At 35.5% G+C, this 25926-nt stretch overlaps 3 protein-coding genes across 10 annotated transcripts in view; all 3 read right to left on the reverse strand.

Annotated features, from left to right (window-relative positions):
- Positions 1-5490, reverse strand: part of rgs12a (regulator of G protein signaling 12a) — a 69144-nt gene extending 63654 nt beyond the window's left edge. For all 6 annotated transcript variants that reach the window (XR_012383222.1, XR_012383221.1, XM_073908223.1 and 3 more), the window contains exons 1-2: positions 5388-5490; positions 1508-3430 (exon numbers count right to left, since the gene is read on the reverse strand). Coding sequence is in view for 4 of the 6 variants with exons in the window: in XM_073908223.1 (XP_073764324.1) it covers positions 1508-3298 (1791 nt within the window). In the remaining 2 variants the exon portion in view is untranslated. The remainder of the gene's footprint in view (positions 1-1507; positions 3431-5387) is intronic.
- A 2182-nt stretch (positions 5491-7672) lies between these two features.
- On the reverse strand, positions 7673-12705 carry msantd1 (Myb/SANT-like DNA-binding domain containing 1). Of its 2 annotated transcripts, none has more exon segments than NM_001327848.1 (3): positions 7673-8689; positions 10291-10569; positions 12276-12705. In NM_001327848.1, coding segments are annotated over 3 exon segments (825 nt in total). In that variant the 5' UTR covers positions 12533-12705; the 3' UTR covers positions 7673-8400.
- Positions 12706-16622: 3917 nt separating this feature from the next.
- dtx4a (deltex 4, E3 ubiquitin ligase a) overlaps positions 16623-25926 on the reverse strand; it is a 57084-nt gene continuing 47780 nt past the window's right edge. Inside the window, exons 4-9 of one of the 2 annotated variants that reach the window (XM_073907011.1) lie at positions 23884-23945; positions 23584-23745; positions 22866-22927; positions 22387-22707; positions 22139-22228; positions 16623-19372 (exon numbers count right to left, since the gene is read on the reverse strand). In XM_073907011.1, coding sequence (XP_073763112.1) covers positions 19145-19372; positions 22139-22228; positions 22387-22707; positions 22866-22927; positions 23584-23745; positions 23884-23945 — 925 coding nt within the window. In that variant the 3' untranslated portion in view covers positions 16623-19144. 2 annotated transcript variants of the gene reach the window in all.

Raw genomic sequence — 25926 nt, forward strand, 5'->3', positions numbered from 1 at the left:
AATGGCTTTATTAGTGATTTTTCTGTTTTATCTATACTTTTTCTGTAAAGCTGCTTCTGACCATTACATGTCCACACTAAGTTATTATAGATCTGTTTAGGGAATTTTATGCAACATCTTTAATTTATTCTTCGAGGTAAGGCAAGATCTCAACTTAAATACCATACTTGGAATAAAAATTTGGTTTATTTATGCATTACAAAGCTTAAAGCATCAGAATTGGTACTTGGTATTGGTCGATCACCATGACAAGGAATTGGTATTCTGCATGGGCTGCAAAAATCCTGATCGGAGCAACCCTATTTTCTGCGTAAATAAAATCATTTTTGTACATCTAATTTGACACAAAAATAAGGGAGCCTTGCCACATATTTTACAATTTTTACCACTATCACACCACTGACATTATAATTGATTAAAAGATACATTATTAACATTTCAATTTAATTTAGCAATTATGCTTTCTATCTAAAATGATTACTTTTCAAAAAAAAATTATACAAAACGAGGCTTCAAAATTAAATCTGGAGAGCTAAACATGTCAGTGAGAGACAGATGACCCAGCAATAACTCATCTCAAATAATATTCTTCTGTTCCATTACATGGCTGACAAATTGTTGCTAGGTGACTCCCAACATTGTTAACAAAGCTAAAGCTGATCCATCCGGTGTAATCATATTGAACTGCACTAATCAACCCAATAGCTCCATCTGCTGTGCCTGATACTTCCAGCACCATCTGTTCTGTGGCTCATTGTATTAAGCCCTTTAACTTAGCATGGTGGCAATAAACCTGCCTTAACACTGACCTCGTGACTGACAGCTAAAGATTGTCTTTTTGATTGACATTACAATGCTAACATATACTTAACTAGAAGTAAATCAAGTAGATTTTTCCAAAACAAAACTGGATAAAAGCTAAAAATAAATGCATAAATAAAAAGATAATTGTACTGTATTTTAAAGCTATTTAGTTTTTACTAAGGCAAGCATCATAATTACTAATACTCATACTTAAAGTTAATGCTATTACACTAAACACCTAGCAACATTCCAGCAAACACCTAGAAACACCCTAGCATTGATGGGGGTTTGGGAGGAGGGGATATTGAACAATTTACCAAGCAATTTTGTGCTTAATATACATCTATTAGACATCTTAACATAGACAGTTTGGCTAAAACAAGGCCAAATTTGGGCTGTCAATCTAGTAGATGTCTAAGAGTAAATCTAAAATGACTAGTTTAGTTTCAGGCTATTCATAGATGTCTATTCAATTGAAGCCCAAATTTAACCTTGTTTAGCAAGGAAATCTATGTTTAGATGTCTTTTAAATGTCTTTTAGACACTTAAATTTTCACCTAAAAACTATGAGTAAAATATGCCTGCACAGACCCACTACAGCCCAAAATATTAAACCTGCAATCGAAAACTAAAAGTCCATGTATCGACACCTAAATACCAGTTCAGATTCAGAAATGAAGTCATAAGAGATTTTCTTTCTGACCTTGTTTTCTCCATCCTTCTGCTTAGCTGCACTGCTGAAGAACCTGGATGTCAGCTCAAGCTGCGGGGTGAAGTTTATTTTCTGAGTATGTTCTAAAGGTTTGTATCTCAGAGTAGGGATTTGCTCCATTGCAGGTGGAAGGGTACTGCATTTACTTTTGGGATCATCGTTGTCCCCTTCCACTAAGCACTCAATGCTGTTGGGGCGAGATTTCTGCCAGCGAGCCTTTAAGCCAATGGAAGGTCTTCGTTGACCAGCTCTTTGTTTTGGAGGCAAGTTAGATTGCTTACTGAGAGGAACAGGAGTAAACGCTGAACCGTCCGCCCCGGCTGGGACACCTGATGGAGTCGCAGGTTGAGCGGATCCTGTTAGTGGCTCAGAAAGAAGGCATCTGCACTCTGGTTTGAGGAATGTACTATTCCTGTGCTGGGAATAATATGGTGGTGGTGGATTGCAAATGTTTGGAGATGTGAAGCTCCACTGACCAATGAGACTGTCTCTTTCCTCTGGTGAAGCATTTCCAATCCCGCTATCACTGCCGCTGCCACTGCCGCTGTTGCGTGCATTTTGGGATCCTTCGTCAGGATTCTCACTGTCAAGTTTAAGTCTTAGTTTTTCAATGTAATCTCCCATGTCTGCATAGAGGACGGATATGAAGTGTGAAATGGAGTGGGGGGTTTGAGGAAACTCCAAACAGCTTTGAGTGTCTGGATCTGGGGTGCAGGGAATCCCAAAGTGTCCGATGATGCTTTGGTGCTCCTTGTGTTCATAAAGCTCTGGGTCTATGAAAAAAACATGACATAATGTCTTCAAGGTACTTGTCTGCCTCCCGGTGTCTATATTTTTGGTTGAATCAATCGAGACAAGGCCAAAGAACCTGCTGTCTTCTGTGCAAATTACGCAAAGAGCCAGGTTTTCTGCTGGGTAAGATGCAAGAACAACATCTCGGTCATCGCAAAGTTGAACACAGTTGCATTTAACCTTCATTAAGACCAGCGAATGAGTCTTCTGCTCAATACCAATCTTACTAATGCATTGCCGGATGACCTGCAATGCATCCTCCTCAGTTTGTGACGTTACTAGCTCCAGTTCCATGGAATTAATGTATCCGACAATCATTGCAACGTTCAGGATGCTGGAGTCAGATGCAAGGTCATTCTGACTCTGAAGGTCTGAAAACACAGAATCCTCACTCACTACTCGAGATGTTTCATCCTGTGAAAGAATATCGACATTCCCTTTGGATCTCTGCTGCTGCTGCAACCAGTAAGACACATCTGGTTCAGACAAAGGTCTTTGTTTTTTCTGCTTCTCCTGATGTGGGGTCATGGTACCCTGATCTGAGATCTCAAAGACGGTATCAAAACTTCCAACCGACTGAAGAATTGGTTCCTTCAAATCCCTGCCATCAAGTTTACCTGGGAAAGGGTCCTTTATTCCAGGATTGAGCCACGGACGTTTACTCTTATTCTGACAACCCAGTTCCTCGTCACTGGAGCAGCAGGCCATGGGTGGTCGATCACCTGATGTGACTAGCAAACACAGTGACTTTGATGAAGTACCGATCAACTTCACCACAACATCATGTGATGATTCAGACACATCTGTGTCATTTACACGCAAGACACGATCCCCAGGTAGTAGTCCTACACTGTGCGCCGGACTCCCTTTTATTATTCCTCTGAGAACACATGGTGCTTGACCGGCAATGGTGAATCCATAGCCAGCTCTGCCACGCTCCATTTCCACCCTGCGGACCGCCGGGCTGATGGGACGGTCCAAAAGCCTCATTGTTGAGTCAGGTTGCTTGACAACTCTCACTCTGATCCTGGTAATAGTAGAATTTTCTACTTGTATAGTAGTTTCGTTAAGATAAAATTCTATCCAGGGAAGATCATCTTGCTGTGCTGCTAAGGGTCAGACCTAAGGGGAGAAAAGTGACAAAGGTTAAAAGATGAGACTTTTCATTTGTTTGAGTAGATATTATGAAAGCAAACATAGACACAGTGATAACAGAGACATGAAAAACCCACACTAGACATTAAAGATTGCTCTAAAAGAGCACCACACCTGGCTTCTTATATTTCTATTATTTGGAGTAGAATCGGTAAAAACTGTGTTAAAAAAATGACTATTTTTATTTTTATATTTATGCAAACTATATAAGAATATATACAAATTCTATAAGAATACTATGTAAATTATTGTTATTTGCTTGGGTAAAGATAATTTTTCTTTAATTGTGTAAACCACTCATGGTAATTATTAAAAAAATGTTGCACAAAATATTTAAAAAAAAACATCTGACAGCAATAAAAAATATCAGTTGCTTTATATTCAGAAAATTTGTAATACTTGATGGAAACCCCTGGTTTAGAATCTTAACAAATTGAAACATTTATTATTCTAACCAATTGTCACTTTATTAATAAAGGACAATACATTTATTTAAAATTGAAAAAAATATCCGACCTTTCTAGAATAATCAAAGATTTACATTTCATTTAAACCCATACCTAATAAATCCATAAAAAATATTATCTTATTTCTTTTAATAGAATTATATAAAGAGTGTGATGATGTATTACTGTGATATTGCTATTTGCTATTTATATAAATATGCATATTTATGCTTTATTTATAATTATTTTAAAATATCATTGCATATTTAAATGCATGTAAATACATAACCAAAAATAAAAATGACATAACAATATTCTCATAAATATTACTATGATAAAATCACTTCTTACCAATTCTTTTCACATTTTTAAAAATTCACCACATATTTTGTCAAAACGTATGATAGCCTAAGTAAACATACAAAGTAAACATTAAAAATTTTTATCGTTTTTAAAAAGAAAAAGTTTAGAAGATTTGGGAAAGAAATACTTGGTGGAAACGCCTGATTTACAATCTCAACAAATTAAAACATTTATTATTCTGAGTTTCTGACCAATCACTTTATGAATTAATGAAAATACATTTTGTTTAAAAGTTGAAGAAAATATCTGAACTTTCTAGAATGAAGGAAAGATTAACATTTCACTCAGACCCATACCTAAGATATCTAGAAAGTTTTTTTTATCTTATTTCGTTCTATATATACAAATATGATCACATATAAACTCCATTTATATATATATATATATATATATATATATATATATATATATATATATATATATATATATATATATATATATATATATATATATATATATATGTATATATATATGTATGTATATATATGTATATATAGGTATATATATGTATGTGTGTGTGTATATATATATATATATATATATATATATATATATATATATATATATATATATACATATATATACATATATATACATATATATATATATATATATATATATATATATATATATATATATATATATATATATATATATATATATATATACATATACACACACACACACACATTTATACTTTATTTATAATTAATATTTACAAATATCATTACATGTAAACAACTGCATATAATACATAACCAATATTTATGTGACATAACATGATTCTCACAAATATTACTATTATGAAATCACTTCTAAGGAATTGTTTTAATATTGTTACAAATTCACCACATTTTTGGTCAAACCAAGACAACCCAAGTAAACACAAAGGTTATTAAAATGTTAATATATTATGGTATTTTAAGTAGCCTTAATCACATTTCTTCAAGTGAAAGATAGAAAGGTATCGCCATCCAAACAGCTCTCAGATGTCACATGCCCAACACTTTTCATTCAAGCTTTTCATTCATGTAAACAAACTTGAGTTCCACGCTCACTTCTTTCTCTCAACTTTGACGTATTCGTTAAGAATTAACACATACACCGGTGCTTACCTGCAGTCCTTTAAATCCCAAAGTTTTTCATCGTTTATTTCTGAACTCCGTTCGCGCGACGCACTTAAACCACTGCCATTCACTATTGTTGGGAATACAAAGCGTCATTCTCCCTGTCGCTATGACAGCGTAACGTTTGCAAACTGAAGCAAGCTCTCTCATTGGTCAAAGCCCGCGTCAATCATGTTTGATATTCAAATATTTACAGCGCTCTCATTGGCGGTTGCTAAAATCATGCTGTTTTAGGGTATTGTTTACAGTTTATTACTATTTTTAGTACTTTTGATTGGGTTCACCCAAGAGTAGACGAGAATTTTGGGACAGTAAGTACGACCATGTGTTAAAAACAACATTAGACATATTAAGTATTAAGTTGTAAAACTGTATGCAGGTATTGCGTGGACACTGCGCTCTCAAAGATACATTCAGTTTTTTTTCCTGAAATACAGTACTTTGACACATATTTGACACTCGAGTATAGCTTAAGGGCTGCAGTGCATTTTTTAAAATTTCGTTTACTATTCATGTCACCACACCCAGTCAGGTCAATGAGCACTAACGCCTTTCCTCTTATCAACAGGCACCGTTCAGGACGACTGACAGCAGGTCAGTTCATCGCAGACGGAGAGAAGGAAAAGAGTGGGTGGTTGAAACTAATGTCTGTTCTTATACTTGCTCGAAATTTTTACTTTTACAAACAGGTTTCTTAAAATAAAAAAAAGACTTAGAACAATTCATTAATTCACTTAGAATTATTGATAATAAGAAAAATGCTTCTTTCTTTAGTAAATATGATGAAATCTTTCATAGTACTTGATTTTTTATCTATTTTTATTGCATTATTATTATAATTATTATTATTATTTTAAGTACTGAACTTTTTGGTTCCCAGTGATGGGTTGCAGCTGGAAGGGCATCTGCTGTGTAAAAAAACATACTGGATAAGTTGGCAGTTCATTCCGCTGTGGTGACAATTAGTTAATAAAGGGACTAAGCCAAAAATTTTTAATATAAATTTTTGGGTTTTGCTCTTAATCCTGTTCATCTAATGTGGATATTGTGTAAAATAACTGTTCTCTTTTACTATATTCAATATAATATTATACAGCTTCCTCTAATTAATTTTAAAAAATCATGTTTGTTCTCCTTTTATTGCTATTTATTACCACGTGCACAAGCACGTTTGAGCATGGCAGAAAGGATTAACTATCTTGTCTGCACATTAAGAAGAATTAAAAGAGCATGTGGTGATGCATTAGCCATTATAATGTTTGGGTGCCAGTCAGGCTCGATCTTCTGTCCTGAAATGATAAAACTAAAATATTTTTAAAAGTTTATAATTCATGAGCCAGGTTTGTAAAAATGATCTCATTCTCTGTGCACAGGCATAAAGAAATAGTAAGAATAAGTTATGCTATTTTAGCCAGACAAATATGGATTTATACCTACAGTGCTCAGCATATAAGTGCACCCCTCACAAATCTATCTTTTAAATTAATAATGTTAATAGGAAGCTGTACAATATTATATGTGTGCGTATACATTAGATTAGTCAGTACTGAAGCCAAATCTGGAGCTAATCTAACAAAATAACTTACGATAACGGTCCAAAAACAGGTACACCCAAATTTATATGTTATAGAAAAATATTAAACACAATTAAAAAGAGGAAAGATCAAGAGAAGCAAAAAAAAATGTAAAAATTGAGTTGACATTTTGTAGGTTGTAATTCTTTTTTGCAATATTTTTCTTGAATTTAATTGTATTATCATTCAATTTCTAAATATGTTTGGTGACTAAAATATTAGTTTAATAAATATATCTGTCTAAAAAATCTGTTTTACTTAAATGCATCAAAATACATTGGCTATATTCACTGAAAATGGATACAAATATTCATTTGGAATATTTGTCAAAATGTGGTTTACTCAATTCTCAATTATGCTGAGCACTGTATATTCCATTAAATTTCCATTATTACCAAACATTTGACATAATCTGTCCTTAGCTGACCTGACAGCTCTGTCCTTCTGGTGCTTTCTTTTTATAGATAGATAGATAGATAGACAGACAGACAGACAGACAGACAGACAGACAGACAGACAGACAGACAGACAGACAGACAGACAGACAGACAGACAGACAGATAGATAGATAGATAGATAGATAGATAGATAGATAGATAGATAGATAGATAGATAGATAGATAGATAGATAGATAGATAGATAGATAGAGAAAAAATATTCTCCAATTCTTGAAAAATAAATGTTAAAAAATATATCTATAACATAAATATAACACAAACTAAGTGTTGATTTATTTTCTATATTTGGGTATATTCTAACAGATCTAAGCTAAACATGACTGTCATGTTGTTGACCCATAATCATATAAACATCAACCAAAACAATCGCATTCCGTAACATGTTAAATTGTGCTATATGCTTTAACAGTGTACCGTAAACATTGAACTAATGGCATTAACTAAACAAACATTGTCCTCTTCCATTTTGAATCCTTGTCAACTTAATCCAGTTTCCATTATCACCAACCATTCGGCATTATCTGTCAGCCTTAGCTGACCTGACCTCAGTCCTTCTGCTGTTTACTTCAACACTGCATCCTCTTACAGAATGTCTTAAAAGAGATCTGAAATCTGTCAGATGTCTCTCAACCATGAATGATGTGCAATTTCTGTTGAAGTTCACCTGGATCTGAGACTAACACATTGATTTAGACACACTTTTAGTGTCACATTACGATCCTTTTTTAAGTTCTAATGCACAAAGAAATATATTTCAAGTCAGATTAAATCAATGTGGATAACTACTCATTTGTTCAAAAATGTGCTTGTGTGGGTTACATCTGCCACATATTTTGGATATTCATCATAGAAAACTTAACAGCGCTTAAATATGTCAGTAATATACCGCTAACTAGTTGGTTACAGCTTTTATACTTGGATAACATGGCAACACTTCCTCTGCAAAGGTCCTTATCTTTGAGTTCTTGTCACTCAGGCGTGGGTGTTCCTAAACCCTTAGCAGAAGCTGGGTTTGGCCAAGAAGGAGCAGATTGTGCTGGAATCATTTTTTCCAAGAGGTTCATCATTCGCTCCTGAAGCTGGAGGCTCTGCACTTGCAGGAAGTTCTGCTGATGCATAACGCGGCGAACTTCATGACATGCCTCTTCGACAGCATGGCTAATCCTGCGTTGTTCCTTCAGCATTGCATCCAGGACACGCAGCTTCTTTCGCCGTAGTGACACATGCGAAAGCCTTCTCCGCTTATGTGGCTGTGACCTGTAAACGGACAGGCATGAAGTTAAAGGGATAGTTCACCCAAAACTGAAAAATTAGTTACCATTTACTCACCCTTCACTTGTTACAAACATGTTTGAGTTTCTTTCATCCGTAGAACACAAAATAAGCTATTTTGAGAAATGTTAGAAAACTGTAACCACTGGCTTTCATAGTATGAAAAACTAATACTATAGAAGTCAATAGTTACTGGTTTTCAGCATTTTTCAAAATAACTTATTTTGCGTTTAACAGCAGAAAAATCCTTAAAAAATGTATTTAGAAAAGTGCTGGAAAACTTGTAACCTTCCATAGTATGAAAAATAAAAACTATGAATGCCAATCGTTACAGGTTTTCAGCATTTTTATAAATGACTTATTTTTCAAAGATTCCTTTCTTCTGTTGAACACACATGAGAAGTTCTTTTGAAAAATGCTGAAAACCTGTAACCATTGACTTCCATAGTGTAAAAAAACAAATACTATGGAAGACAAGGGTTACAGGTTTGAGGCCTTTTCCTAAATAACTTTTTTTAAAGATTTTTTTATTCTGTTGAACGCAAAAGAAGTTATTTTAAAAAATGCTGAAAACCTGTAACCATTGACTTCCTTATTATGATAAGCACATACTATAGAAATCAGTGGTTACAGGTTTTCAGCATTTTTCTAAATTACTTTTTTTTAAATGATTTCCTTCTTCTGTTGAATGCAAAAGAAGTTATTTTCAAAAATGCGTAACCATTGACTTCCATAGTATTAAAAACAAATACCATGGAAGTCAATGGTTACCGTTTTTTTAGCATTTTTCTAAATAACTTTTTTTAAAAAGATTTCTTTCTTCTGTTGAATGCAAAAGGAGTTAATATGAAAACTGCTAAAATCTGTAACCATTGACTTCCATATGAAAAACCAATACAATGGAAGTCAATGGTTACTGGTTTTCAGCATTTTTTGAAATAACTTATTTTTTAAAGATTTTTTCTTCTGTTGAACGCAAAAGAAGTTATTTTGAAAAGTGCTGAAAACCTGTAACCATTGTCTTTCATAGTATGAAAAACAAATATTGTAAAAGTCAATAGTTACAGGTTTTCAGCATTTTTCCTAAATAACTTTTTTTAAAGATTCTTCTATTGAACGCAAAAGAAGTTATTTTGAAAAATGTTGAAAATCTGTAACCATTGAATACAATAGTATGAAAAACAAACCCTATGAAAGTCAATGGTTAATGTTTTTCAGCATTTTTTTTTTTTTGAACGCAAAAGAAGTTATTTTGAAAAATGCTGAAAACCGGTTACTATTGACTTCCATGGTATGAAAAACAAATACAATGGAAGTCAAAGGTAACAAGCTTTTAGCATTTTTCTAAATAACTCAAAATAAGTTATTTTGAAAAATGCTAAAAACCAGTAACCATTGACTTCTATAGTATTTGTTTTTCATACTATGGAAATCAATAGTTAAAGGTTTCTAAAATTTTTCAAAGTAACTTCACTTGTGTTCAACAGAAAAAAAGAAACTCAAAAAGGTTTGAAACCACTTCAGGCTGAATAAATATTGAGTACGCTTTCATTTTCATTGTTCTGTGAAGTGATCAAACATGTTACCTGGTCTCAAAAGAACTTGCAGAGTTGTCTGTCAGGCCGTCTTCCTCATCATTCATATCTCTCTCCTCTGAGGATCCAGTGTACTCTGGCAAAAACCCGCTTGGTGGAGCAGACTGGGGCACAGCAGGGTCGTGCTGAGAGGTCGAGGGGCCAGACGATGAGAGGTTTGGTGGGCTCATATGGCCATGATCTGGCACCTTTGACAAAATCCTTTCAATAGATTTGTAGTACGGCCAATCAGGTGTAGAACTCCCACCATTTGCTGTGTACTTCAGCTTCCTGTTAAAAAAGGGTGATGTTAAAGTATTTATGCACACTGTTTTATAATGTATAAGCATCTATTATAATAAACTATAGCTTAAGAGATCAGAAATGGTAGACTGCTACATTAAGCTGCACACAAAAAATTGTGTAACGGTAGTGCAGAAAGTAGCACGATCGCCTCACAGCAAGAAGGTTTGAGCCCCGGCTGGGTCAGTTGGCATTTCTGTGTGGAGTTTGCATGTTCTCCCCCGTGTTCGTGTGAATTTCCTCCGGGTGCTCCAGTTTGTCCCACAGTCCAAAGAAAGGTGAATTGAATGTGCTAAATTGGATGCTGGAAGGGCATCCGCTGCGTAAAACATAAGCTGGATCAGTTGGCGGTTCATTCCACTGTGGTGACCCCTGATTAATAAAGTAGAAACTAAGCCGAAAAGAAAATGAATGAATTATTTTCACAACTTTTGATTAAACCTAAGCATTTAAAAGCTGTATTCTGCAGTTTGTTACTGTTTTGTTTAATGGAATATGAATCATTTATATCCTTCATATAACTAAATAAAAGTCAACTTATTTTAAATAGCACCATAAGTTATTCCTTAAAGTTGACAAGGATGTCCCAGTAATAATAATATTAATTAAAAAATTTTGCTTAAAATGCCTTATAAAGTTCCTAAAAGGTTGGTTCCTTAAAAGAAATCACATTTAAAATACATAAAGGAATAAGTAATAATCAAATAATTATTCTAAACTACTTTTATCAATAATTGTTTCAAGAATCTTTTATGATACGGATATAAAAAATATAAATTATAGGGTTGTCATTTTTGCTTAATGTTTTTACAGATCTACACACACAAAAAAAGCGTGTTTATAATCATAAACTGTTATAAATACAATCACATTCTCTAATATTTAATAACATTTAGCTGCCAAACTGGAAATATGAACTGTAATGTTACTCACTTAACAGCCACATAGTCCACAAACTAAAACGTGTATTTACTCTCAGATATTTGTGTACATATATGATATATTGTGTACACACACTTTGGGTAAATAAAAGAACGTTCATCCACCACTATGGATGTGACAACAAAAGTGATCCACGTGGCTTTTGTATCATCTTGGTTCTGGGAAGTGTTTGATTCTGTTTTATGTCCTTTGCTGCTGTTTGAATCGACTTGTGTAGCTGGTAGCCTACACTGCTTGTTTTAAAATGGTTTCTAATAATAGAAACTAAAGGGACTAAACCGAAAAGAGATGAATGATAATAGAAACTGAAAACAGGCTGCGGTGGGTGCTGCGCGAGTGCGCGTGACGTCATTTACGTAATCAGTAAATATGCAGCTCGGTTTTTCTGTCCTGAACAAACAGCATGCGAGATTAAAAACTGTACTGCGCATGCGTTAAATGCGTGCATCCGCATCACAGCCAATAGGGAGCTTTGAAAGACGTATAAAATTACCACTTATGTAGTGATAAGGTTATTGAAAAGTATTCATAGATAGACAGACAGATAGACAGACAGATAGATAGATAGATAGATAGATAGATAGATAGATAGATAGATAGATAGATAGATAGATAGATAGATAGATAGATAGATAGACAGACAGACAGACAGACAGACAGACAGACAGACAGACAGACAGACAGACAGACAGACAGACAGACAGATAGATAGATAGATAGATAGATAGATAGATAGATAGATAGATACTTGCCTGAATTGGAAGGTCATGTTGGTAATCTTCATCTTGATCTCCTCTCTGTGTCGCTGTTCCCCAGTTAATTCGTAAAGTTGCTTAGCCATGGTCTCGTAGATCTTAGCATTGCGCTTAGCTTTCTTTAGCTCTGTCACATACTCTTCCCAGATGTACACAAGAGCTTTCATCTCGGAGTCCGTCCAGTTACGAGCCCTCCTGTGCTTCTCGTTGGAGCCCGGCACAGTGTAACTAAAGCAGAGGTCCTCGGAGGCCATTTTATCTACAGACCGTGTACCTTTCGTTCGGGTTTATGATTTAAGCTTGGTTCTTTCTCAGTGCAGTCTGATTTCCTGGCCTTACTTTGCTTTCTCAAGCATGTGCTTGTGTGTGCGAGAGACAGGCCTCTGCTGCCCTTCCCCCCATGCTTATAGTTAAGAGGCCTCAAAATGGAACCTGGAGGGCTGGAGCAATCGCTTTAAAAGCTTTTAAAAGGGGAAGTTCGTCAGCATGATGTCAAGTTACCCTGGCAACAGCCCGCGAAGGCCCTCCTCTTCTAGCCAAACCCATCCCCTTCTCCTCTACTCTTTTGTCTCTGTCAGTATGCAGCAAAAAGCTTTTAGCTGAAAGCCAACAAAGTGGGTCGGGCAGGCAGAAAATCTGCATGTGAAATACGACTCCTCTGGGGACTGAAAGCGGCAGACTGAGCTGTTGCCTTGGCAACTGGGCTCTCTCCAGACCACTTAGTCAAGCGTTTATGAGCTTAAAAGCTTTTAATAGAGAAGGAGCTAAACTGATGTTGCAGAGAAAGTGCCTCTGCACCGAACACAACTCCTTCAAAGCAAGAGGATTATTGATCAAATGAGCCAAAACTGCCGTTTGTGTGTCAGATCCAAACATTAGCAAGCAGACCAATTCCTTATTCAAGTCAGTCACAAGTTCCTAAAGAGATTTTTAAAGCATGTACATTCATGAGACTTGTTTAGAATAGCATAATTACCCCTTCTTTCCCTGAGCCTTTTGGTATCACAGTGCATTCGCCCTCGAGCCTGACTCCACCCAAGTGTTTCAGATTACATCTCCTATCACTACAGGGGTCTCGGACGGAGCATTGGGGGTAGTCATTTGGGGGGCAGGGTTATCGTGTGCTCCCTTTGACAGATTACCAGCTGAGATGACACACGGTGCATGCTTCTTTGTGGCTAACTCAGTGTTAACCGCATTATGCTCTTCGTCCATCTGTCTAGACGTCATCACCTTCACATTCAACTTCACTTCATTTGGAGACAACCCTGTCTGAGATGAGCACAGATCAACATAACAGACTAGGACGGCTTGGCTTAATAACCATTAAGTACTTGAACACATTAAAAAATTTGAACTGAAATATTCTAACATAATGCCTGCTCTGTATATCTAAGAAAAAAGTTGGATAGATAACACTTGTGGTTGGTCGGTCTGTCTGTCTGTCTGTCTGTCTGTCTTGTCTATCTATCTTGATAGTGAGCCTTTCTTGCTATCTAGCACTTTACAAATATATCTATCTTGCTAGTTAGTGTTGCTATCTAGCACTCATATCTATCTTGCTACTTGGTGTGTTGCTATCTAGCACTCTAAATACAAGTATATCTATCTTGCTAGTTGGAGTTGATATTTAGCACTCTAAATACAAGTATATCAATATTGCTAGTTAGTGTGTTGCTATCTAGCACTCATATCTGTCTTGCTAGTTAGTGTGTTGCTATCTAGCACACTAAATACAAGTATATCTATCTTAGTATGTTGCTATCTAGCACTCAAATCTATCTTGCTACTAAGTGTGTTGCTATCTAGCACTCTAAATACAAGTATATCTATCTTAGTTAGTATGTTGCTATCTGGCACTCAAATCTATCTTGCTACTTAGTGTGTTGCTATCTAGCATTCTAAAGACAAGTATATCTATCTTGCTTGTTAGTGTGTTGCTATCTAGCTCTCTAAATACAAGTATATCTATCTTAGTTAGTATGTTGCTATCTGGCACTCAAATCTATCTTGCTACTTAGTGTGTTGCTATCTAGCATTCTAAAGACAAGTATATCTATCTTGCTTGTTAGTGTGTTGCTATCTAGCTCTCTAAATACAAGTATATCTATCTTGCTAGTTACAGTTGCTATCTAGCTCTCTAAATACAAGTATATCTATCTTGCTAGTTACAGTTGCTATCTAGCTCTCTAAATACAAGTATATCTATCTTGCTAGTTATTGTGTTCTATCTTGCACTCTAAATACAAGTATATCAATATTGCTAGTTAGTGTGTTGCTATTTAGCACACTAAATACAAGTATATCTATCTTAGTATGTTGCTATCTAGCACTCAAATCTATCTTGCTACTTAGTGTGTTGCTATCTAGCACTCTAAATGCAAGTATATCTATCTTGCTAGTTAATGTGTTGCTATCTATCACTCTAAATACAAGTATATCTGTCTTGCTAGAGTTGCTATCTAGCTCTCTAAATACAAGTATATCTATCTTGCTAGTTAGAGTATTGCAATCTAGCACTCTAAATACAAGTATATATATCTTGCTAGTTGGTGTTTTGCTATCTAGCACTCTAAATATAAGTATATCTATCTTAGCTAGAGCATTGCTATCTAGCACTATAAATACAAGTATCTATCTTGCTAGTTAGTGTGTTGCTATTTAGCACTCTAAATACGAGTATATCTATCTTGCTAGTTAGAGTATTGCTATCTAGCACTCTAAATACAAGTATATCTATCTTGCTAGTTAGAGTATTGCTATCTAGCACTCTAAATACAAGTATCTATATTGCTAGTTAGTGTGTTGCTATTTAACACTCTAAATACAAGTATATCTATCTTACTAGATAATGTGTTGCTATCTAGCACTCTAAATACAAGCATCTATCTTGCTAGTTAGGGTGTTGCTATTTAGCACTCTAAATACAAGTATATCAATATTGCTAGTTAGTGTGTTGCTATCTAGCATTCATATATATCTTGCTAGTTAGTGTGTTGCTATCTAGCACACTAAATACAAGTATATCTATCTTAGTTAGTATGTTGCTATCTAGCACTCAAATCTATCTTGCTACTTAGTGTGTTGCTATCAGGACTCTAAATACAAGCTTGTCTATTTTGCTAGTTAGTGTGTTGCTATCTAGCACTCTTATCTATCTTGCTAGTTAGTGTGTTGCTATCTAGCACTCTAAATATAAGTATATCTATCTTGCTAATGTGTTACTGTCTAGGACTCTAAATACAATTCTTTCTATTTATCTATCTATCTATCTATCTATCTATCTATCTATCTATCTATCTATCTATCTATCTATCTGTCTGTCTGTCTGTCTGTCTGTCTGTCTGTCTGTCTGTCTGTCTGTCTGTCTGTCTGTCTGTCTGTCTATCTATCTATCTATCTATCTATCTATCTATCTATCTATCTATCTATCTGAAAAGATAGATTACCATAACTCTGTCTAGCTCTATAATTAAACTGAGCTAGCTGTACTGTTTGTATATAGGCTATACGTTTAGCTTGCAAGCTATCATCATTAAACAATCTAACATTTATATCCAACTATCTAGCTAAATTTATCAATCAATAATTGATATGTTTAATTATCTATGTATTAGTTTAACATTTATATATGTATATAACATAGCTAATTCTTGCTGACATTAAGCTAAAAATCTTGGTAGCCAGCAACAAAATCTATCTTATCAGATTCATGTCAAACCCTCTGGTCTTTGAATTAGTCCTGATACTGATCCAGGGTTATGTAACAGAACATAAAGAGCATTAATTAACAGACTGGATCATCTGCCTCTAGAGGAAATGCCCTGGTCTTAGGAGAGGGGACAGATGGTCTGTTCATTTTGTGTTGTGTTAAAATTTTAATTTCGAGAGAGAGATAGAAGCCCACCCTATTGCCTTCTTGATGGATTGTGACTAGCACTTTTTGAGATTATTGATGTAAAATGGCTGTCGACTTCCAGCACTGACAAACAATAATGCATACTATTTTTGCATATTTTGAAAATCATTATGCAACTTTAATATACACTTTACAATAGTGTATATTAAATTATTGTTAAACAACTACATATGTTGGCACGGTATTAGTCATATGCCACAGTGTGTTGCAGTACAAGGAGTGTGTAGTAGATAATGCCCTTTATTTTACATTATAAAATCTTTAGCGAAATATCGCCCCCTGCTGAGAGACTCAAATATTTCGTGTCTGATTGGCAGAACTAAAAACTATACATTACATGCCAGAGAATGTGTGAGTGGAAAGATAAACAAACTAATAACTAGAGCCAGGTATTTTATGGATATAGAAACAATCCCAAACCAGCATTTCCTTTTGAGTACCTTTAATATTTATTCAGTATTCCAGCAGCTATTTAATATGCAAGAGTTGTTTTGTACATTTTATATTATACAGCAACATTAGTTCTCCTAGCTCCGTTCTTTGTCTTCACAGTTTTCGTCCTGGCAGCGATGCCATTTTCACTGTTGTCTCCATAGCAACTATCATGAGGAACTTGGCTGGACAATAAATCAAATCATACAAGTGCAATAAAAGAAAATTAAAAACTTCACAGTGGAAAAAACCCTAATAGCTTATAAGAAGAAAAAAAAACAGAGTTAAACCAATTCAAAGTATATTATAAAAAATGATACAAGAAAAAGAAATACTCATTTACTTCCACAACATGCTTTTGGATGCAGGGGGAAAATAATTGTGTACATAAAACACATACATACAGCACATCAACTATAAATGTAAGCTTACACATTTGCATGTACATACATGCAGACGCTTCATCAACAGCTTTGTAAACAGGTCCATCACAGACCTACCGCATACCGACCAGAAAGGCAACCGGAGAGAGCTAGTCCACAGGATTTGTCAGCAGGGTACGTTAGTAACCACTTTAAAGGCAGACCACTTCAATTTTGGAGAATCGAAACAGATGACATCATATTAAAAGTACTATCGCGCAGATTTCGCCCTGTTCGTAACTTTTTAGGCCATGTCCACACGTACATGGGAGTTTTCCCCACTTTTGTTAAAAAAAAAACGTTATGCCACACCAACAGGGGGCAACTATCACACTTTTATGCTTGATTCACAACACACGAAGAATTAAGTAGTTGCACAAATCACATACAAATCAATGCAAACATGAGAACAGAGGTGGATTACCGCCTCAAGGGTGAATGACATGAAATATGCGACGCAATTGCCAGGAATGTGCGGAATTTTGCCTCATTTGCAGCTTCCGCGTTCGGTGTGAACCCAGACACTTTGGTCAATCAGCAAGGAGCAAAAAAGCATGGACGCCATCATGAGGTGAAACAAAACTTCGACCACACTGTACCTGGAGTTTTGGAAAATCTTCACCTTGGTTGGAGTTTTCAGAAAGTTTCGAATTCATTTACCCGATACTCCTTTTTCGTGTGGTTTTGAAAATACCAGTGTTCGTGTGGACAAGGCCTTCATTTCCAACGGAAAATTCAAACACCAAAAAAAATAAAAATAAAAATAAAAAACTTTCCACATGACAATGCAAAATACGCACATTGAAGAATGTTATGGACATGCCGAACCAACAGGGGGCGATAATAACACTTTTATGATGGGTTCAAAACAAACAAAGAATTAAGTATTTGCGCAAATGGCATACGACACAAAATACTTATTGTGTTTTCCACGAATGTGCGGAATTTTGCCTCATTTGCATCTTCCGCATTTGGTGTGAACCCAGTCACCTTGGCCAATCAGAAAAGGATAAAACAGCATGGATGCTGTCATGAGGCGAAAAAAACTTCAACCACGGTTTTCAGACCGTTTCGAATTTATTCACTCAATACTCCGTTTTCGTGTGGACACACAGCAAAACAATGTAGAAAAAAAGTGTGGTTTTGAAAATACCCGTGTTTGTGTGGACAAGGGCCTTCATCTCCGACGGCAAATCCAATCTCCCAAAAAAAAAAAAAGTTTATTTTCACTAAATTTGTGCGTTGTTCCTCTGTTGGCCACCAGAATCACCTTGGCTCAATGTATATTTTTTTAATACTGATTAACAAATCAGGTTGAGTTGAACGTCCCTAAACAGAGACTGGTTTCCATCCCAAAAATCGATGACAGTACAGGTTTCTCGTTTCGACGATATAAAATAACGTAAGATACAATAAAATAAGTACAAATATAAGTGGTTAATGTAAATACTGCAAACATTTCGAAAAAACTATGTGGTCAAATAAATACCATGGTTATTACTGGAATGTATATGTTAACAAGTGCCACTATGGGGCAGTAAACATTCACGTTCCGGCATCTAAAACTGCAACTGGAGCTTCAAAGTTAGCCGCCTCGGTTACACCAAGGACATAAACGTCTCTGCGCCACATGATACAACTACATGCACAGATGTACCTTTGTTTTGCGTATCCTTCACAGAACTACAATACAATAAATGGTTGAGCAGACACTGTTCCGTGCCTGCGGCCCGCTAGCGACAAAATTGCACTGCAGCAAGTCTGGTTTCTGTGGGGAGAACTCTATCAGGTCCTTCGAGTTTTTCAAAGAGAGAACGGCTCCACCACAATAGCGCACAGTGCAATATTGTTTGTTAATTACAGCTCTCGCAGCCCACTTCTGACAGGCTCAGATTTCTTTAGCAATAGGAGGGCTAATATCACTGACAAAAAAAAGAATAATAATAATTGAGGATGATGAATTATAAACCTTTTAGAGTCCTTGATTTCCAAAAGCGTCATTTGAGAAACAAGAGCTGGGAATTGAATTCAGATTTGGCAACACTAACACAGAAAGAAACATTCAGTCTTTGTGGTTGGACTTTTCAAGGTTTTCAGTCCCTCAGACACTCCTCCTCAGTGATGCCCTGCGCCCGCAGCTCCTCCAGGACGTTATCCAGGTGGCCCGAGTCAGGGTAACCGTGGCCCGTCAGATTGGAGCCGAATTCGGTTTTGTGATGCACCTCGTTCCAAATGACTGTGTCCGTCTCGCCTGTAGTGCTGGATGTGCCCACTGAGAAGATCAGCCGGCGGTCCCAGGCAACCAGCAACAGCTTCAACACCTATGACAGAGGAATAAAAGACCAAAACCTTTAACAAAGCATGGGGGAAAAAAAAGGTTCGGGTTCAAGAATGGAGACTGTCCTTGCTGCAGTCCGCAGCCTAATGATGTACTGGACCAGGGGCTGGTTGCACCATCAGTGCGCAAGTTAAAACATAGCCTAGTTGTAACCTAAAGTGACACTAAGTCACACTACTAAATATTTTTGTGTTGCACCACTGAACTTAGTTTGAAAGTAACACTACATTCCAACTATTTACAGCAGCCTCCCCCCATGTATAATGGTAGAAAAGAGATGACCACGAGATTAGTTTACATTGAGAAGCTCGTGATCAAAATGAGAATAATGTCCCTCTACTCACAGCCACAATTTCCTTTTCTTTTGGTATATGAGGAAGTTAAAGTGGTGTTTTGTGTTAATTGTATCCATCCATTAAAATGAGAATTTCTTCATGAAGGAGTTCTTCCTGTTTTTTTCTCTTCATGAGTAGGACATAAAAAAATATGCAAGTTTAATGTTTTGAAAACTTCGTGTGCAGTCACGACTCGCGATGCAGGTATGTGCGTCGTCTGTTATAGTGACTGACTGTAATTTCCTGAACTATAAAAATGTATTAGTCACTTAATTTTTATAGGACAGTTCTATATAGATGCATTAGGTTTAAAGCAGTATAATGATTTAAATGTTTTTCATTGGATATTACATCATTCAATGCGACTACACGACTTTACACTAATTACTAACTACGGTTTGTCTTAACAACATGTGGTGCAACCGAAGTAAGAACAAATTTAGCTACAAACTAGCTAGTAGTTACTAAGCCCCAAGTGTGGGCTTTATGCTCCAGTTTAAGAAAGAACTTACAAATAGCTGGTGCAACCCCACCCAGGTCCATTACGCAATGGACGATATTCTACACCTGCCCCAATCATCACAGTAGCACGGGCATTATTACCTTAGTGGGCGTTATAATGTCCACTATGTATTGGACCTGGTCCAGTATGTCATTGTAATACAGACTGCAGCGAGGACATCTTGGAAAAATGTGGGTTTGTTTTGATTGTGCATCACCATGGCAACGTATGCTACATGCCTAACCTGCTCTGGCTCATGTTTAATTCTGGCTTAGAGATTGCGGACCAATCAGCTTTGAGAAAATTGACATTTCTGATCTTTTTTGCTCCAAATTTACACCAAAAGCATTTTTTCAGTAAAATAACAAATTTGGTACTAATAATATATTTATATTATAAGAATTAATCAATTATATTACACATTTTACTGGTTAATATATAATATATAATAATATTAATAATGGCCGTAAATAAAACTGTATTTAAATATTTACATATAAATTTGCTTTAATATAATCAGGCCTTTCAGGCAGTTTGTGAACCTAAAATATTTAAATCAGTTGACTGATTTGCACTAACATCATAATAATTCTTCAAGTCGCTTTCTCAAACTTTTTCTGGACCAGCAGTGTTCTTCTGCATTGTAAATGTACTTAAATTCATTTTGTTTCTGATCAGAATCTTTAACAGAGAAGTGAATTGCTGACTGTAATCTGCACGCTTCACAATTTCAGCTGCATGCTGTCCAGAGTTAATCATAAAGGAGGTAAACAGAAGAGTGTTTTATCAAGCAATGCGAAACCACTTAACATGATCTTAACCAGGTTGGATTTGTTGGTTTTGTCAACCTGCAACTTAACATGCAATTGTGTTGTGCAACAGGCCTCTGATGATGAATTCAGTGTCAGCAATTTACTTCTCTATTATAGATCTACAATAACTTGTAAGTTAACACCACTTATCCCACATACAGATGTATGCACATACACACACACATTAACACATCAGTGCATGATGCATTAGATCTTTTTTTCTCTCGCTATAAAAAAAGCTGTAAAAATGTCTTTGTACCCATTTCAAATAGAGAAGTGAATATGGCCTGTGTATTCCTCTCACACATGAAATTGTCGGTTGCGTTTGACTCAATAGTTCGTTGTTGCTCTTGTTCTGTATCGTCCATTTCTTTTCAGTTTATAAAACAACAGCCTGATTCAATATTGAAACCTTGTGGAAAACGAAAATAGTGCGGAAATGATTCAAAGTGCATGTGGAGGCTGTATGATCAATGTACTATGAACCAGAAGTCAAAAGACTCAACAGAACTCCAGTTTAGGCCATAACTCAGTTTCAACTAAATGTGGAGGTACTGCCCTTTGCCTTTGGATACAGGTATAATTGAATGGATATAGTTTATAGGGGACGCACGCAGAGAGCAGCAGTGGGCGTTTGGCATGGGAGACTAGAGTGCGTGTGTTTTGTTTTGGAACACTTTGTTTTAACATTTTAAGCTTTTTGTGTTTGCTCTTCTCTTTTTAAATGTTTATGGGATATTATTTTAAATAAATTTGAGTGCAATTTATCTACAATGGATATTTTATTCATCACGTCATTATGGGTGCCGGTCTATCTACTGCTTGCTGGTGAATACCAAATCTACCCTCGGATATAAATAAAGTAATCTAACTTAACCTATATAGTAGGATATGAACATAATTTGCCATAAAAACGTCTGCCATGCCAACTCTAAGAGGGAAAAATCCTCCGAAAATTAATTCAGGGGGCAAATAGTTAATATAGCTTAATTAGTCAGTTCAAATAGTTCCTGCCCTGGTTGAATGACAACATTGGACTAGGTAAATGAATAAGAGCAGTATAATAACAACTAAGTGAACAGTGTTTATAAAAGACTCACCAGACGGCCTTTCTCACTGTCAGGGAGGTAGCAGTGTCTGGGAAATCCACGAGCGGTGAAGGGTTTCCCGGGGTTTGGATGCTCCGGACCCTAAAACAATCCCACACAGAGCCATTTAGACCTACACTGTTGTTATATAATGCATTCATGCTCTTATATAAGACTGCAGCAGTGCAATATGCAATGTAGGTGGTACAAACGGCAAGATGAATAGACAATGCAGTGGTTTTAGTGTTGATGGCTCATACCTGAATGCCAGGGGGGATGTTGTAGATAATCCGAATGGTTTTGCAGTCGGGGTGTCCGGGTAGCGAGTGTGGAATGACGTGGTACTCCATCTTGCCTGGTGGCTGGTTGCCGGTTTTGACACCGTATATGGTCTTGCAGGTGGGACACTGAAGGCTGCCGTCCTTGTTGCCGTTGTTGTACATGGCCACCAGGCACTGCAGGTGGTACTGATGCCCGCACTGAGACAGACGGCCCACTGACTCGGCCCGAGAAATACCACCCACGCCTGGGCCTTTATAGCCGGACGGCCCACACAGAGACTCCATGCAAATTGTGCAGTCCTAGAACACATTTGAATTGATAGAGTGGAAAAAAATAATAAGGAAATGAATTAGTTAATAGCGAATGAAAGGTTATTAAAATAAGTGTTTAATTATTTTGTTACAATATATCTGAATAATGAAAAATAATTTAGCACACATTTCTCGTGTATGTTTACCTCCTCTGGTGGGTTGCGGACTTTCTGAAGATACCGCCTAACAACTTCTTCTGAAGTCCTACCTGCTCAAATGAAACAGGAAAATCATTAAGTTACACGATTAAAAGAAACAGTCAGTCATGAATTTGACATAATATACAAAAATGTAATAAGTATATAATTAAAAAAAAAAAAAAAAAAAAAAAAATATATATATATATATATATATATATATATATATATATATATATATATATATATATATATATATATATATAACAAAAAGAATGTGTGCAAAAATAAATAAACATGTGCAAAAATAAATAAATAAAAATTAATTAATTTATAAAAAATTATGTGCAAAAATAAATATATAAAAATAAATTAATATAAAAAATATGTGCAAAAGAATAAATAAATCTAAATAAACAAATAAAAAATTGTGCAAAAAAATAAAGAAAGAAAAATAAAGAAAGAAAATTGATAAAAAATAATGGGCAAAAATGAAAGAATTATTTAAAATAAATAAAAAATATTAATGGGCAGTAAATAAATAGATAAAAAATAATATGCAAAAAATAAATAAAAACAATGTGCAAAAATTAATAAAAATATATAAATAAAAGAAGAAAAATAATGTGCAAAATATAAATAAATTATAAATAAATAGAAAATAGAAAAATAATGTGCAATAAATAAATAAAAAATAACGTACAAATAAAAATGATGTGCTGCTGACCTTTGCGGGCTTGTTTTTTAGTGGTTTTCCGGCAGCAGTGGCCGAGGCCTGGCACAGGTTTGATGTCACTCTTGCTGACAGGTGGAGGGTGGAGCACCAGTTTAGGTGGGCGGGTCAAGCAGACCGGCAGTCCAGCAGCGCTCATCAGAATACCAGTGATTCCTGACCAATGAGAGCAGAGAAATCCATCAGTCCATCTATTTTTACATTTTAACATCTTCATTTGCTTCCAATTTAACGTGTTACTATAATTAATCATCAAAGCCACTATTTATACCCTATTTGCATATCGTTTCTCACCTGCCAGAGCGGGATGAACAGGACTGGATCCATTTAAGTTCTTCACAGGGACAGTGGGGACTCTATAAAGACACAAACGAAAGAAATAAAACATGATGAAACACACGCTCCCAACTCAAGGTTACTTCAGTAAACGAAAACCAAAAGACTAAAACTATTGGTTAAAAATCTAAAAACAATAAAATAAAACTTAAATAATAAATAACAGAAATAGACATTGTTTTCAGAATTAATAAGCACTCTGAAAGTCCAAGACATCCAGTTTTTGGCATGTTTAACTCCATATATTTTAAATATCGTCTTAAAATTTGTACTTTTATTAATTTAAGCTGCATTTGTATGTTTCTGGGTTCAGTGTCTGTTCAAACTATTATTTTTATTACTAAGAGGTTTGCTCTAGAGTGATAGTAAGCTGTGCAAACACTAAACTGGATGCTTTTCTTCAAATAGAATCACTAAAATTGAAACTAAATGTATAAACACTAAATTAAAAAAAAATGGGCTAAATAAAACAAAACCATTGACGTAGCAAACTAAAACTAAACTGAAATGTATCGCAATTTCTTAAAATAGTACTGAAATAAAAACTCAATAAAAATGCAAAACTATACTAATCTTGCCCCCACTATGCAAGCAACCGCTCGCCAATCAAAAATGCACGTGCGCACACAAACAGACTTCAATGGTCTTATCGATAATCATAATCTGGATCCCGACAGAAATAACCGTGTTGTTGTCAGAGCTGCAGCAGCTTGCGTATTACCCCCATACTGACCCGCTGAAATGCCGAGTCACGCTGCAGTATGTAAACCAGGTCAAACCTTTGGTCAAACCTGCTGCTGCTGCCTGCCTCCAACAAAAACTGGCACTGAGTCAGCAGACAACAGGCCAACATCAAAACCTCACACTACCTTGCAACCTGTTGACCATATGTGGCCATATGCAGATTACTAGCGCACACGTGCTCAGGCATTTCCAGGGCATCACACACAAAAAGATAATCAGCAAAATGACAAATCTCGAGCATTTGTGATATTTTGGTAGGGATAATTAATAATATATTAATGATAATCACAATTAACACAGTAACAAAATAAATTAAAAATTTATAGTTTGTTTTTAACCTATATATTCATTTATTACTATTTAAAATGTAGCTTGTGTTCAATACTAACAAGGTACTTTAAAAAAAGGGTTAGGGAAAAAGAAAACTGTAATCTTTTGTGTTAAATTGTGAACCTGGCACTATGTATTTTGCGTACTTGTACCTTTTATAGGCATGTATGTTACTGGATGTTGTTATTCGTTGTATCAATGTTAACTGTGTGGCAATCAATTTAAAAAGAGGATAGTTCATATGATCATTTACTCGCTGTCGAGTTTCTTCCATTGAACACAAAAGATGAGGTTTTTAAGAATGTTAATACCCAAATATTTACGTGTACCTATCGACTTCCATAGTAGGAAAAATACTGCATAACTCAATAAGAATCATTCCGGTTGCCAGCATTCTTCAAAACATCTATTTTTGTTGTCGTACAGCAAAAGAAGTCAACCTTTAAACTTATTAAATGTACATTTTTGGGGGTGAATTAACCCTTTAACAGGATAGTTTGAAAAGTTAAAAAATGAAAATTCTGTCATCATTTACTCACCCTTAACATAAATATCAGAGTTTCTTTCTTAAAAAAAAGATGTTGATTGATTTCTATCACTACATTGATTTCTATTGTAACTTTTTTTCTTACTATGGAAGTAAACTGGTGCCAGCATTCTTCAAAATATCTTCTTTTTTAGAAAGAAACTCAAAAGATTTAAAACCACATGAAGCAGAATAAATTAGGTAATTTTCATTTTTGCATGAACAATCACTTTAACCAAGTAATAGCTAGTACAGTATATAGTGTTGTTGCCTTAAAGCAAGAAGGCCGCTGGTTCGATTCTCGGCGTTTCTGTGTGGAGTTTGCATGTTCTTCCTGCGTTTGCGTGGGTTTCCTCCGGGTGCTCCGGTTTCCCCTACAGTCCAAAGACAAGTGAATTGAG

Source organism: Danio rerio, chromosome 7 (assembly GCF_049306965.1).
Source record: "Danio rerio strain Tuebingen ecotype United States chromosome 7, GRCz12tu, whole genome shotgun sequence".
NCBI lineage: Eukaryota > Metazoa > Chordata > Actinopteri > Cypriniformes > Danionidae > Danio > Danio rerio.